At 44.8% G+C, this 15,593-nt stretch overlaps 1 protein-coding gene across 1 annotated transcript in view; it reads left to right on the top strand.

Moving 5' to 3' along the window:
• Window positions 1–12,845, top strand: part of TBX15 (T-box transcription factor 15) — a 100,060-nt gene extending 87,215 nt beyond the window's left edge. Inside the window, exon 8 of the mRNA XM_028712600.2 lies at window positions 9,733–12,845. Coding sequence (XP_028568433.2) covers window positions 9,733–10,517 — 785 coding nt within the window. The 3' untranslated portion in view covers window positions 10,518–12,845. The remainder of the gene's footprint in view (window positions 1–9,732) is intronic.
• Window positions 12,846–15,593: the final 2,748 nt, after the last annotated feature.

Raw genomic sequence — 15,593 nt, 5'->3', positions numbered from 1 at the left:
CCTTCCTTCCTTCCTTCCTTCCTTCCTTCCTTCCTCTGTTCTTTTTACATAACTGAAAATCCCAGCCCACAAAGATCTCAGTCATTATAACTGTTTTGTAGTTGGCTTCTTTCTTTCTAGAGGGGCTTAGGAGGACATTAGCAGGATTATGCCGTGAAACAATGTGAGAAGCACAGCCCAGACGACAGATTTCGGCACGTCCATTTCACTAAGAAATTCTCCTGCGCAAGCCTTTATTTATTTATTTATTTATTTATTTATTTATTTATTTATTGTCTATATTTTTCTCATTTTCTAGAAGCGCTCAGAGTGGCAGACAAAGTAATTGTAAGATTCAGCAAACGGTTTCTTGAAACAGTAAGAAACACAACCGCCACTTTAAAAGCAACAACTGTGAAACTCCTAAAGCCTATTACTGTAGCAGCAAAGCGTAAGAAATGATACGTATTAAAATGGGCTACAGTAAAGCTATTTGTGTTGCACATTAGAAAGTCCCTTTGGTGGAAGAGACTCCAGGATCAGTTCTAGGAGGACCCCAAAACGTCACTGCTGTTCCTTCACAGGGAGTGCTGCTCCTGTCCATCCATGTTTTTGTCGTTATCTGCAAACACAGGTACAGTGGTAGCTCGGGTTAAGTACTTAATTCGTTCCGGAGGTCTGTTCTTAACCTGAAACTGTTCTTGACCTGAAGCACCACTTCAGCTAATGGGGCCTCCTGCTGCCGCTGCACCGCCAGAGCACGATTTCCGTTCTCATCCTGAAGCAAAGTTCTTAACCCGAGGTACTATTTCTGGGTTAGCGGAGTCTGTAACCTGAAGCGTATGTAACCTGAAGCATATGTAACCCGAGGTACCACTGTAACTACAAAAGGGCTGAAAATTAATGCTAGGCCTACTCAGATTATACCCACTGAAATTAATGGCCATGACTAAATTAGGTCTACTAATTTCAATAGGTTTTCTCTGAGTAAAAGTTAGCTCCACCCACAATAAATGTGTCTCCTTACTCAGATCTGTTACTGGGGGGGGGGGGGAGAGGGCTAAAAATCTGAAAATCTTCCCTGGCTATATTAGCAGACATTTTGAAAGGCATCCTAATATCTCCTCTGAAGGCAAAATGGGGAGAAAATGTGGGCAGTGATTTACCAAGGGCAGATGCCAGAATAGGTTTTTCCTCAGGATGAATAAGAGTTGGACTGAAAGCAGGAATGCCGGCTTAGTCCCAGTGCATGGCCCTGGTGCCTTAATTTTTGGGTGTCCAGCTCCTTCATGGGGCATTTTGTGGGTGCCTGGGAGTTGGCACCTATGACCGAATGCATCTGTTGTGGCCCATATACTGTGGAACCAAAAGGGACGTGGGTGGTGCTGTGGTCTAAACCACTGAGCCTCTTGGACTTGCCAATCGGAAGGTTGGTGGTTTGAATCCCCGTGACGAAGTGAGCGGCTGTTGCTCTGTCCCAGCTCCTGCCAACCTAGCAGTTTCAAAGCACGCTAGTGCAAGTAGATAAATAGGTACCACTGTGGCGGGAAGGTAAACAGCATTTCCATACGCTCTGGTTTCCATCACGGTGTTTTGTTGCGCCAGAAGTGGTTTAGTCATGCTGGCCACATGACCTGGAAAGTTGTCTGTGGACAAATGCCGGCTCCCTCAGCCTGAAAGTGAGATGAGCCCCACAACCCCATAGTCACCTTTGACTAGACTTAGCCATCCAGGGGTCCTTTACCTTTACCTTGTACCTTACTGTGGAACCCCACCCTGCAGAGCACTGCAGAGGATTCTGGACATTCTTGGATTTTCCAGAGTGATGCCAACATTTCTTGGACCTCACAGTTTCCCTGTGTGAAATAAGAATGTGACTTATGTAGAACGTATCTAAAAATCTCCAGTGGCTGCACACCGGAAGCGAAGGATGATGGTGGTGAGGAAGTGACATGTGGGTATAGCTTGTCCATTATTATTTTTTAAAACGATTTTATTGTCCACACTTTTTGAAACAAAGAGGTAAATTTGGGACAACCAGGGAATTTGATAATAGATTAAATGTTGTTGCAGCAGGGGACTAAATCAGAACCAAGTAATACTTAATACTTAGTATTTCTAAGCCCTAAACACAACCAGAACCTTGTTTCTAAGATGCCAATCTGCCTACCCTATGACTACAGGAGAGGACTATTTTGCAGAGGGGTTCCATTTCAGCCCTGTTCCGCCCCCTGTTCTGCCCCCATTCTGTCTTCTTCCCGGTCAAAAAGGACCTCCACATTGGCGATTGCTCATCAGTTGGACGTGTCTAAATATTGCCGCCTGTACTAAAATTGATTGTAACATCAGCTCCTTGATGATATTCTCCTTATGGCATCTCTAAAAACCTTCCAAGGAACGCCGAGGTTCCCTGAGCAATGGTTTTAACTTGTGTACAACAGCACATCATGTTCTGTGTGCGACTGCTTGTTTGATTTTTAAAGGCTTGCTCATCAATAACATTACTGAACAAGTAAGTGGCATTTTGCCAGACCAGGACATCGCATCTTTCTCCTAAGAAAGCTGTCATCTCTCTGGCCGAAAGAGATCAGGAAAATGACAGGTGCAAAAGACCTTCTGTAGAATCCTGTTTGTTTTACAGAAAAAGAAGCATCTAGCTGGTTTAAACCAATAACCAGGCTCTACCCAGCTTTTAAAAAAAAGCAGCCAAAATAATAGAGATACACTTCAAAACATAAGGGCTCTGGAAGAGCTGAACTCTTTACGAATGACGTCACCGACACTGAGCTTGGGACGAAGCAGGTTTGAGATTAATTAAATGCACATGGCAATGAGATGTTATGGACTGGGGAGAGCCAAAAAACTATTAAACACTTTAAATGTTTTGGGGGTATTTTTGAAACCAAGTTGAACCCGATCCAGGTTCTCATTATTAAAAATATTTGGCTCTGCTTCTTGACTTTAATGAAGAACATTTAGGGAGGGAGAAGAGTTCCAGTAACTCTGTACTATGTCATTTTCCAAGAGTGCAGAAGCTGTTGCTGGCTCCTAGACACAATTCTTTTTCTCAAACAACACAGATAGGAGATGCTAGCAATGGCTCTGTGGGCAGAGGGTTTGCCAAAACTCATTAACCCCAGCCCCAGCCTTACAAATGTGTAGCAACTAGTTTAGAATCCTTCACTTTGAAGCACAAACGATTGAGAAAAATTACTGTCCTCAGGTAATTCTCAGCTGGTGCCAAGCAGGTTTAGTTCTCCAGCGCTGTGGGATCCATGAGTGCATTGAGCCCTTTTCACATTGCGATGGGAGTAGGACCAAGACATTGGGTAGTTTTGCCTCCAGCAGGGGATCTTCATCTGTCACATTTGTATCCTGCTCTTCCTCCAAGGAGCCCAAATCAACGCACCTTAAGGCTTGCCCAAATTTTATCTTCATAACAATCCTGGGAGGTAGTCCAGGCTGAGAAAACCATGGCTGGCTCACGTTTACACTGTGGGCTTCATGGACTGAGCAATGATGATGATGTTGATGATGATGATGATGATGTTGATGATGATAATTTATTATTTATACCACACCCATCTGGCTAGTTTTCTCCAGCCACTCTGGGCAGCTCCCAACAGAGTAATAATAATAATAATAATAATAATAATAATAATAATAATGCGATAAAACATCTAAAAACTTCCCTAAACAGGGCTGCCTTCAGATTACTTCTAAAAGTCAGATAGTTATTTCCTTGGCATCTGATGGGAGGGTGTTCCACAGGGCAGGTGCCACTACCGAGAAGTCCCTCTGCCTGGCTCCCTGTAGCTTCACTTCTTGCAGTGAGGGAACTGCCAGAAGGCCCTCAGAGCTGGACCTCAGTGTCTGGGCTGAATGATGGGGGTGGAGGTGCTCCTTCAGGTATACTGGGTTGAGGTATACTGGGCCGAGCAAGGACTTGGAGCCAAGTATCTTTAGCCAAAGTCTAATTCTTTTGCCCTGCTGGCTCTCCAAAGCCCATTGCTGGCCTTCCTTCTGCACATACATATGCCTGTCACAGTGATGGGTATTCCACAAGTGTTTTATAATTCCCAGGTTATATGTGTAATAGCTCCAATTTGTGACCTTCTGTAATCTGGTGGAAAATTCCATGGACGGTGTGTACAGGAAATGTGGGGGCTGAGTGCCAGCGACTTCCTAATCCAATAATCAGCATTCTGTGGGTAATTGATGGAGGAATGTCAGCCTGAAGGGAACTGATAAGCATCAGCTACTGCTTTTGTGAACCTTGCTGATTCCTCTGGTCACATGGGATTGCACCTGCTGGGTTTGATGAGGTTAGAGGAGAAGGCATGGATGGTTGCAGTGTAATTTCTTGCACTTCCACTGGTGTGCAGAAGGACAGGGGAAACTCTGTCTCTTGCTCTTCTTAGAGGTTCTCTAGCATTGTCCAGAATGGGACTCCCCATTGTGAAGTTCCCTTTCCTGGATCTCAGGTTTGACGTAGACAATAACTTGTAAGTGGTACGATCAGACACAGCATCCTCCCTAGTGTACATGCTTCTTTCTTTTGTACTTCTGCTTTCCTTCTGACATATATACCGTATTTTTCGCTCTATAAGACGCACCAGACCACAAGACGCACCTAGTTTTTGGAGGAGGAAAACATGAAAAAAAAAAATCTGAATCTCAGAAGCCAGAACAGCAAGAGGGATCGCTGCGCAGCGAAAGCAGCAATCCCTCTTGCTGTTCTGGCTTCTGGGATAGCTGCACAGCCTGCATTCGCTCCATAAGACACACACACATTTCCCCTTACTTTTTAAGAGGGAAAAAGTGAGTCTTATAGAGCAAAAAATACAGTAATTTTCATGATCTGAAATGATAAAAAGCCAGCAGACTAGCATCCCTGAACCCCACAAACTCTTGTGAACACAGGCAACAGTGGTTTGAGTGTATGCCCCAGGCAGTTGTTGTTGTTTAGTCATTTAGTCGTGTCCGACTCTTCGTGACCCCATGGACCAGAACACGCCAGGCACTCCTGTCTTCCACTGCCTCCCGCAGTTTGGTGAAACTCATGTTGGTCTCTTCGAGAACACTGTCCCACCATCTCGTCCTCTGTCGCCCCCTTCTCCTTGTGCCCTCCATCTTTCCCAACATCAGGGTCTTTTCTAGGGAGTCTTCACTTCTCATGAGGTGGCCAAAGTCTTGGAGCCTCAGCTTCAGGATCCGTCCTTCCAGTGAGCACTCAGGGCTGATTTCCTTAAGAATGGAGAGGTTTGATCTTCTTGCAGTCCATGGGACTCTCAAGAGTCTCCTCCAGCACCATAATTCAAAAGCATCCATTCTTCGGCGATCAGCCTTCTTTATGGTCCAGCTCTCACTTCCATCCCCCATGCAGTAGACCATTCTAAAAATGTTGGTTTCTTTCAGTTCCTCACACCCCCCCCCCCAATATTAAGTTTGGTTTGCCACATTTCCACATCAGTTTGTGATTTTTATTTTATTTTTTAAAAAAACCAAGTCCTTGTGAAAAAAACAGTCTGCATATTAGTACGTATTTCCCCAAATATACGCATTTTTCTATGCAATTTTGGACAATACAAGCTATTTTCCATCCTCTGTTCATTTTTGTATGGTTTTTTTTGGTTGGAGGACTGCATCGCAAAATTTGGAGAAGTGTGGAAGGATAACGGCAGGGCTATTTTTCTAGAAAAAGAGGTGCCAGAACTCACCACGAATGCCTTCCTCGTTTTCTTACAATGGCACCCAGCTGAGAGGTGCCGGAACCGAGTTGTGGCAAGTCCAGCTGAAAAAAGTCTTGGATAGTTGTTTTTCGGTTCAAGTATTGTTTTAGGTACTGTGAATTACATTAGCTCACATTAAAATGTGAACAGATTCAAGTTTCTCCTCCATCCTTCACCATGAGTAACTCTTAGTCTTTCCCATAACTTTCAGAAACTAGTTCAGCCCAAGAATACCTTGCTCACTGAATAAATGATTTGTGGCCAACACTTCACAGAACACCTTAGTATGGATTCATTTTTTGATGCTCCTGAACAGACATGTCATTTCCCATTTTCAATTTGCTTCTTCAGGGCTTAATCCTGTGTGGTGTAGTGGTTAAGAGCGGTGGACTCGTAAACTGGTGAACTGGGTTCGCTTCCCCGCTCCTCCACATGCAGCTGCTGGGTGACCTTGGGCTAATCACACTTCTCTGAAGTCTCTCAGCCCCACTCACCTCACAGAGTGTTTGTTGTGGGGGAGGAAGGGAAAGGAGAATGTGAGCCGCTTGGAGACGCCTTCGGGTAGTGATAAAGTGGGATATCAAATCCTCCTCCTCCTCCTCCTCCTCCTCTTCTTCTTCTTCTTTATTTTTGACAGGTTAACAGGACAACAAGTCACAAAGTTCAGAAATTCAGAGGTACTAGAAGTATCTTAGGTGCAAGTGTTTTGAATAGAAAGCTAGCTGGGTCTTGTATGCAAGATAATATACCGGAGACTTTATTAGAGGCAGAAAACATTTCACTTACCTCCGTGCAGTAATCTGGTTCTCATCCATGTCTTTGATCTGCCAGAGTCATCTGCAAAATATTTTTAACAAACATCATTATGAAGCCAATTTCCCCCTGCCATTATGTCAAAAGCCAGATACAACATCAATATGCTGGGGGGGGGGGCGGGAAATTGACATGTCACTAACAAAACATGTAGTAGAATGCTATCAGTGGCGTGCGGTGAATACTACAGTCAAAGACCAGCTCAAAAAGCACAACTGGGACAGCTTTCACAAAAATAAAATATACATGTAAAGCAGTGTACAACAACAGCTTAAAGATGAAAATCTAAGATAAGCGCCTATACACATAAAGACCTATAAATTTGGGCTCCCATACAAATTGGCCCTGACACCCTGGAGGCCGATTTTGACTGTTTTCCTAGCGGACTAATTTGTTTGGGGGTGGTCTGCGCCTGCAAATCTGCGTGCAGAATCTGGCGACCATCCAGGTCGTCTTGTGGTCTTTGCCTAAGAGGAGAAAATTGAGTTTAGACTTATCCGGAAGGTCAGCAAGCCGCACCAGCTGGGGGTCAATGGTATCTCTGCGTACCTCATCATAAAAGAGACATCTAAAAAAGAAATGTTTGGGGCCTCCTTATGGGCAGGCGCAACGTCTCTGAGCATACAGAACTTTTCCAAATGCTCCTTCCAAAACCGGCAAGGGCAAGGCTGAGCTTCTGGCTAGAGTATAGGCCCTTCTGATGTTTCTTGATACGAGAAAATAGAGGTATGCTCCTGGGACCGCAACATACCCCTCATTTTCTACGATTACATAATCGGGGGGCCTCAAGCAGTCCTGTTGTCTCTCTGTGTCCATGATTCTTTGCTTGACCACAGATCTTGCTTGGCCCAGGCCCAAATTTAGAAGGGCTTGAGGAGCATAGCCCACTTTCTGGAGAGTATTCAGAACTTCTGTCTGCCAGCCAGACTTGAACCTGTCACATAGAATCAGTGGGGCTATTCCTCGGGGGAGCAGTTTCAGTGTCAGCTATATATAGATTGATGTTAAACTCATATAAGTTTAGGGACGCGGGTGGCGCTGTGGTTAAAACCTCAGCGCCTAGGACTTGCCGATCGTCAGGTCGGCGGTTTGAATCACCGCGGCGGGGTGCGTTCCCATCGTTCGGTCCCAGCGCCTGCCAACCTAGCAATTCGAAAGCACCCCCGGGTGCAAGTAGATAAATAGGGACCACTTACTAGCGGGAAGGTAAACAGCGTTTCCATGTGCTGCGCTGGCTCTCCAGATGCAGCTTGTCACGCTAGCCACGTGACCCGGAAGTGTTTTTGGACAGCGCTGGCCCCTGGCCTCTTAAGTGAGATGGGCGCACAACCCCAGAGTCGGACACGACTGGCCCGTACAGGCAGGGGTACCTTTACCTTTACCTAATATAAGTTTATGGCTAATGAATTTGCATTATCTTCCCTTGTCATCTCCCCCGTCCCTTTTCTTATCTGCTGTAAAATTATTGTTTTACAAAATTAGAAATAATGAACATACAGGTATGGATGCTATACAGGTCTACTGCAAAGTGGTCAGAATCTGGGCTCTCTTCTGACGGAGGGCAGCTTCAATAGAAACTCAACTTGGAAATGCGAGAATGCATCACAAAGCCTCCTTCTTGCAACAAGCCAATGGGGAACTGGTCAACTGACAAGTTATATCAATGTTCTTTTTGAGGAAGTCATACGGGATAACAAGAAGGAACGTGAAGACAGATGTCATTTTATAAGTGTAGTGGAAGTAGTTCTAAACACATTAATTGTCTTCATGGCATTTGTTTTCACGGCAGCAAGGATGTGTCCAAAATTCACATCATGCTTAAAATGCTACATCTGTTTCCACCCATCTGCTTCATTTTACATTGAGGTCAGAAGAAGGGCTTGAAGAATTTGTCCATTTGGTTCTCTCATTCTCCCATTTTTCTAACCTTAAATCCAGTTCTTAACATTTCTGGAGCAATTCATGAATTTTCCTTTTTACACCCTTATGAAAATTCTCCAGCATTTTAGTGTGCACATCTAATAAGCACATTTTTGTATGCAGTTTTGACTAATGTACACATTTTTACAAGCAATTTCTCCTAATATAATGCATTTTTGTGAGTCTTATTTTAACTAATATATGCAGGTATATGCACATTTTAATATGTGCATTACTGTAAACATACTTTGGTTGGTTAACTGCATATCAAATGTCAGATAAGGGTGAATTTCATAGGATGGCTGTTTTCTAGTTCTTGTACTGTTTCATAAAGTGTAAATTCAACTTTTGGTGACAGCTATATTGATTTCTTGCTCATCCCTAGCCAGAACTGAGTAACAAGGAAGCAACCATGGGGTCCATTGTTAATCAAAGGTGTTTTTCACTTGCAGATAGCACATATTTGGCAAAAGACCCCAGAGATTGTAAACAAAAGTAGGATAGAAACAGTGTTGGATTTATGTATAAGCTAAACAAGCTATAGCTTAGGGCCCCACTCTCTTGGGGCCCCCCCAAAAAAGCAAAGGAAAAAAAACTGGATTACATTTCCAAAATATATAAAACCTACATACAGCAACAGTGTTTTGTGTTGTGTAGGCTCCTATGATGTAAGTCTGCTAGCCTGCTCCATAAAATATCACTGGTTTGCTCATTTCTATATATAGGGTGCCTACATTCTGCATGGACTGGTTGCATAGCAACAAGTGCAAATGGCTTTAGATACCCATGAGGTCCATAAATTGCCATATAGCATATATTCAACACAAAAAACAGTGACAATTTGTTGTTGACAAAGGAAAGTTGGACATATAAAGGGCCCCATTGCCTTCAGTAGCTGAGGACCTCATCAAACCTGTCAGGTGCTGGTGTGGTTGCTCAAGAGCAAACAGGCAAGACTCCAACCTGTCTTTCCCAGGGGAGGGAAGGAAGGAAGGGGAATAAAAGATCAGGATAGGTTCAAATTGAAAGCCAGGCAGAATAGCTCTGTCTTACAGGCCCTGCGGAAGGAAGTTAAATCCTGCAGGGCCCTAGTCTCATGGGACAGAGCATTCCACCAGGTCGGAGCCAACACTGAGAAGGCCCTGGCCCTGGTGGAGGATAATCTGGCTTCCTTAGGGCCCGGGACCTCTAAACTATGATTATTCATGGACCTTATTCATGATGCTGCTGCTTGGTGGTTGTTCTGCATTCTGCCTCAGAAATGTTTGTTGTCGCTTTTGTTTTCCAGGGGGCAGCACAGGCACTTCTCCAACCACATCCAGCACAGGAACACCTTCGCCTTCTGCATCCTCTCACCTTCTCTCTCCATCATGCTCACCGCCGGCCTTCCACTTGGCCCCCAACTCTTTCAATGTCGGCTGCCGGGAGAGCCAGCTGTGCAACCTAAACCTCTCTGATTATCCTCCATGCGCAAGAAGCAACATGGCCGCCCTGCAGAGCTACCCAGGGTTGGGCGACAGTGGATACAACCGGCTGCAGAGCGGTGGTGCGCCTGCCACTCAGCCCTCTGAAAACTTCATGCCTCAGCGGACTCCATCTTTGATCTCAGGGATGCCGGCTCCTCCTTCGCTGCCCAGCAACGGCAAGATGGAAGCTTACGGTGGCCAGCTGGGGTCATTCCCGACTTCGCAGTTCCAGTACGTCATGCAAGCTGGCAACCCTGCCTCCACTTCATCTTCCTCACATATGTTTAGCGGCGGCCACATGCAGCAGAGCTCCTACAATGCCTTTTCCCTTCACAACCCTTACAACTTGTATGGATACAATTTCCCAGCTTCTCCGAGGTTGGCAGGAAGCCCCGAGAAACTGGCCAACACCCAAAGCACTTTACTTTGCTCTTCGCCTTCCAACGGGGCCTTTGGAGAGAGGCCATACCTGTCGACGGGAATGGATCATGGGATGCATGTGATCAGCCCTCCCGGCAACAGCCAACCCCCAGCCAATGCTTGCGATAATAGACAATACGGGGCTGTCCCAGGGTCCTCTTCACAAATGTCAGTGCACATGGTTTAACTGGTGCTTGGAGCCACCATCCTGGTCGACAGTGAGCGAGGATCTCGTCATTTCTATGGGAGATCTCATCCCTGTTTCTTTTCAGCTTTTGAAAAAGGACTTGTTTGTGAACAATGAATGGAAACACAAGCCATCCTTAGCTAGATCCCAAAGAACCTGATAGCAGCAGACTGGAATCAAGACCGTCATGTAACTGAGTGGCTTCTGTTCCTAATGGATTTTAAAAAAAATAATAAACAAAGAAAATGGCATTGTTTGCGGAAAACCTGGGGTGGGGTGGGGAGACCTATATAGTATATGCATTAACTATCTGAACTTGGTGCGAACTGTTCACAACAGAGGAAGTCCAGTGTGGGTGTGCTGTTCCTTCTGTTTCCCAGCTGCAAGCAACAAGACTTCGTTTCCTAGATCTGCACTGCCAGTAAGAGGCCCTTGTTGTAACATCACCATCTTTCCCTATCTTGTCATCTACAGTCATTAAGTTGAATCTACGGCTTTCTCTCACCCACTGTAGGAAAAGAACATTGTGTTTGAAGTGGGCATTCTCTTCCTTGAGTAATTTTTTTTGGTGTTCTTGCTGTTGGGGGCCTTTCGCTCTCCCTAGACGACAATAATTTTCCTAACGAAAGCGTGCCATCGAAAAGAGGGCGAGGGAGGATTTAAACCATTAAAAAAGGGTTTCTTTAACTTTGCAGGGAAAGGCCTCTGTTAAACATGCTTGGTAGCAAAAAAAGAGGATCTCTGCTGCACAAGATTCTGTGTTGAAAATGCTGCGTAAGGGGAAACGGAGTTTACCGTATTTTTTCGTGTATAAAACACCCCCATGTATAAGACGGCCCCTATTTTTTTAAACCCAAAATTAAGAAATTAAGTTGTTTAGCTTTTTTTGTGGGGGGGGGGAGGTCACTTCTGCCAATCGCTCACCTGCCTGCCCGCTACTGCTGATTGCTTGCCACAGCCACTGCCGATTGCACACCTCACCGCAGCTGCCAATTTTCTGCCCTCTCGCCACCACCACCAGTCCACCTGCCCACTTGCTGCAGCTGCCAATCGCCTGCCCAATTGCCACAGCCAATCGCCAGCAGGCCTTGCTGCAGCCATCAATCACCCACCCAATCGCTGCTGCCAATCTCCTACTTATGAGGAACGGCTAAGGGAGCTGGGCATGTTTAGCCTGGAGAAGAGGAGGTTAAGGGGTGATATGATAGCCATGTTCAAATATATAAAAGGATGTCATATAGAGGAGGGAGAAAGGTTGTTTTCTGCTGCTCCAGAGAAGCGGACACGGAGCAATGGATCCAAACTACAAGAAAGAAGATTCCACCTAAACATTAGGAAGAACTTCCTGACAGTAAGAGCTGTTCGACAGTGGAATTTGCTGCCAAGGAGTGTGGTGGAGTCTCCATCTTTGGAGGTCTTTAAGCAGAGGCTTGACAACCATATGTCAGGAGTGCTCTGATGGTGTTTCCTGCTTGGCAGGGGGTTGGACTCGATGGCCCTTGTGGTCTTTTCCAACTCTATGATTCTATGATTCTACTTGCTGCTGCCATTAATTGCACATCTCCCCTCTGCATTCACTATTTGTGTATAAGACGACACCCAATTTTTTCCTATTTTTTAATGCAAAAGGCACTGCTTATACACGGAAAAATACGGTAATTGTACGTACGTTCGGTGCCTTTGAGCTATTGATAGCCTAAGTAACATTAGCAAAGCCATAGCAAGGCATGCTTAAAATATATATCACTCAGAGGAGTCAACTGGAAGGGAAGGAAGTCTCCAGACAGTGATAATGTGGAATGACAAGTTCTGTAAGAGGCTAGGCCTGTTCTGTGAAAGTATGCAGCCTAACCCCAGCCATCTTGCATGCACCAGGGAAAGCTAGTTATTAACATCGGGGGAAAGTCTTCTTATCCCCTGTCCAGCTTGCCAATTGGACCATCAAGTCATGGCCAATTTTCTTTCTTTCTAAAGTACTGTTCTCTTCTGGTTTTCCTTTTCCTTCAGCTCTTTTAAAAGTAAGCAAACAAGTGATGCTGAGCACGTGCTAAGAAGTTTTAAAGTCGTGTGGAAGTCCAAACGCCGAGCAACAGAATACAGAAATTGCAGTATAGAGATTTGTTTTGATGTGTTGTAGATAAGTGTATTTATGTCTCTATCGTGTGGGGGAGGGAGGGGAATCAATATTATGAATATTAAAAGAGGGTAATAAATGGGTATGTAAAATATATATTAAGAAAGAAAATGTATAAAGATTTGCCCTCTGCAGGGGACTCTGTTTGTAGGTGCCAAGCACATAACTAATGCAAAATAAACCTTTGTTCCTTTTGTGTTTTGTCCGTCTGGAAATCATGCAGGCGTCCAGTTCCAGAGTGCTGGGATGGTTTTGCCTAATTCATCCTCCCTTCCCCTTTTTATTTTTTTAAAAGACAGCTTTTAAATACAGCTGTCAAACACCTCTATGGTTGGGTGGGTTTCATACCATTCAAATGGACCTTCTCTGGGCATAAAAGGTAAAGGTACCCCTGACTGTTAGGTCCAGTGGACGACTCTGGGGTTGCGGCGCTCATCTCGCTTTATTGGCCGAGGGAGCCAACGTACAGCTTCCGGGTCATGTGGCCAGCAGGGCTAAGCCGCTTCTGGCGAACCAGAGCAGCGCACAGAAACGCCATTTACCTTCCCGCCGGAGTGGTACCTATTTATCTACTTGCACTTTGATGTGCTTTCGAACTGCTAGGTCGGCAGGAGCAGGGACTGAGCAATGGGAGCTCACCCCGTTGCGGGGATTCGAACCGCTGACCTTCAGATCGGCAAGTCCTAGGCTCTGTGGTTTAACCCACAGTGCCACCATTCCAGCCATAAAGCAGAATTATCTTTGTAACAGAACATCAGATCAGAGCAATTTACAGGGTTGGAAAAGGCCATTAAAATGATATTTTCTCTTCCGGGACAATCTTCTGCATGAAGAATGGGAGCTGTGCATTAGCAGATGTGCAGTTGCACAGTTCCTATTAATTTCACAGTACAGGAGAGCTGACAGTGCACCTATTCTTCCTATGACTGGGTGGATGGACCAGCAGACAGGGCAAATTCATAGTCATTTGTCTGAAAAAGTACAGGAAAGCTGGCGTTGGGGTGGGCAATCAGGAAATCAGTTAAGGCAACTGCTTTCAAAGAAATAAGAGCAGCATCTAAATTGAAATACTTTGTAAGAGAGAAGATTGCTGAATATTTGGATTTGAATATCTATACAGTGGAAGCTTGGTTCTTGAACGGCTTAGTTGACGAACAAATCAGCTCCCGGATGCTGAAAACCCAGAAGTAATTGCTCTGGTTTTTGAACATTTTTCAGAAGCCGAACGTCCAACGCAGCTTCCGCTTGAGTGCAGGAAGCTCCTGCAACCAATCGGAAGCCATGCCTTGGTTTCTGAACATTTTTCAGAAGTCGAACGGACTTCCGGAATGGATTACGTTCAAGAACCAAGGTACCACTGTATTATAATTGACCGAGCACTTGGTAATAAGGTCTAAGTTTATAACATGCACTTTATATATTTTGAAGCACTTATCCATACTGTTTAGAAAATTGCAAAGTGGTGTACAGAAATCATAAAGCAACAGGTGACATTTAAAACAGCATAAAGCCAAAATACAAACATGAATAACAAGACAATATCCACTCCAGCAGAGTATCCCCCATAGCTGGTGGTTTGTGCCAATTCAATGTAAATGGCCCAGAAATGCTTGAGCAAACAGATATGCTGAAAGCACAGAACAGTCAGTTCACTCCATATTTCCAAGGGAAGGTTGTTCCACATGGTGGGTGCCACCACCTTAAAGGCCCTCTTCCAAACAGTCGCAAAATGGGTTTCTGATTGCTGTGGCACTTCCAAGAGGTTCTGAGAATATGACTGGCTAACATGAAAAAGAGAGCACACACAAATCCAGCCATCAGGAATTAAGGAGAGGAATGGAAGGTTTTGGTGCTATGACAACATGTCTCCAGCCCCATAGGAACCTCTCTTTGGGAATCTATTCCATGTCCGGGAAGCTGTGTCTGTGAAGGATGCAACAGAAGGGTAAAAATGTTAGGAAGAAAGGGTGAAAATAAAATAATCGACACACACGCTGTCTTGTTGTGGTGCTAATTCTGGAATGGAAATCTAGACTGGTGATCCTTGCCATGTGTTTGCACCAGCTAAATGCAGCCCGTACCTACACGGGATAAATAATAATAATAATAATAATAATAATAATAATAATAATAATAATAATAATTTTATTATTTATGCCTCACCCATCTTTCACAGCCACTCTGGACGGCTTCTAACACATACAAAAACATAAAAAAAACATCAAACATAAAAAACTTCCTAATACAGGACCTGCCTTCAGATGTCTTCTAAAAGTTGTGTGGTTCTATATCTCCTTGACATCTGATGGGAGGGTGTTTCACAGGGAGGGCGCCACTGCCAAGAAGGCCCTCTGCCTGGTTCCCCATAACCTCACTTCTCACAGCGAGGGAACTACCAGAAGGCCCTCAGAGCTGGACCTCAGTGGATGTCGTGTCAGAGCACCACATAGAAGCATTTAGTGAGTGTCACCTAGGACGGTGGGTGGGTGGAGGAGAAGAAATTAGATCATTCTCCGGTTGGGAGGGGAACTTGTACTGGTGGGATTCTTGCAAAGAAGGCTGGAGTAGTTGAACCTTAATTGAACTAGTTGATCCACTCAGTATCACTCAGTACTAACTAGCTCATGTTTTGACTGTTTGGAGATACTGAGTCTGCATTCTGCTTTATCTATTTAAAATAAGCCATTGGATCACAGGGATTCCAGCAAAAAAGAAAGTAGACCAAGTGAAGGCTGAATCAACGCACCCGAAACTAGGAGATAAAATGGCAAGTGCCCAAAGAGATCCTTCAAGCCCAACCTTTGTCACAGTAGCTTCACACAGTAGATGGAAACGAAAGTAGCTGCTAGAGATGAATTCAAGGGGCCACTTGGTGCATCATTGCTCATAAGAAGGGCTGTGAACAAACTTATCGTGACAAAGGGATGGATATAAAGATACCT

The sequence above is a fragment of the Podarcis muralis genome, chromosome 17 (genome assembly GCF_964188315.1).
Source record: "Podarcis muralis chromosome 17, rPodMur119.hap1.1, whole genome shotgun sequence".
NCBI classification, from domain to species: domain Eukaryota; kingdom Metazoa; phylum Chordata; class Lepidosauria; order Squamata; family Lacertidae; genus Podarcis; species Podarcis muralis.
Note: the sequence above shows the minus strand (reverse complement) of the source record. Positions and strands in the feature narration are given on the sequence as shown.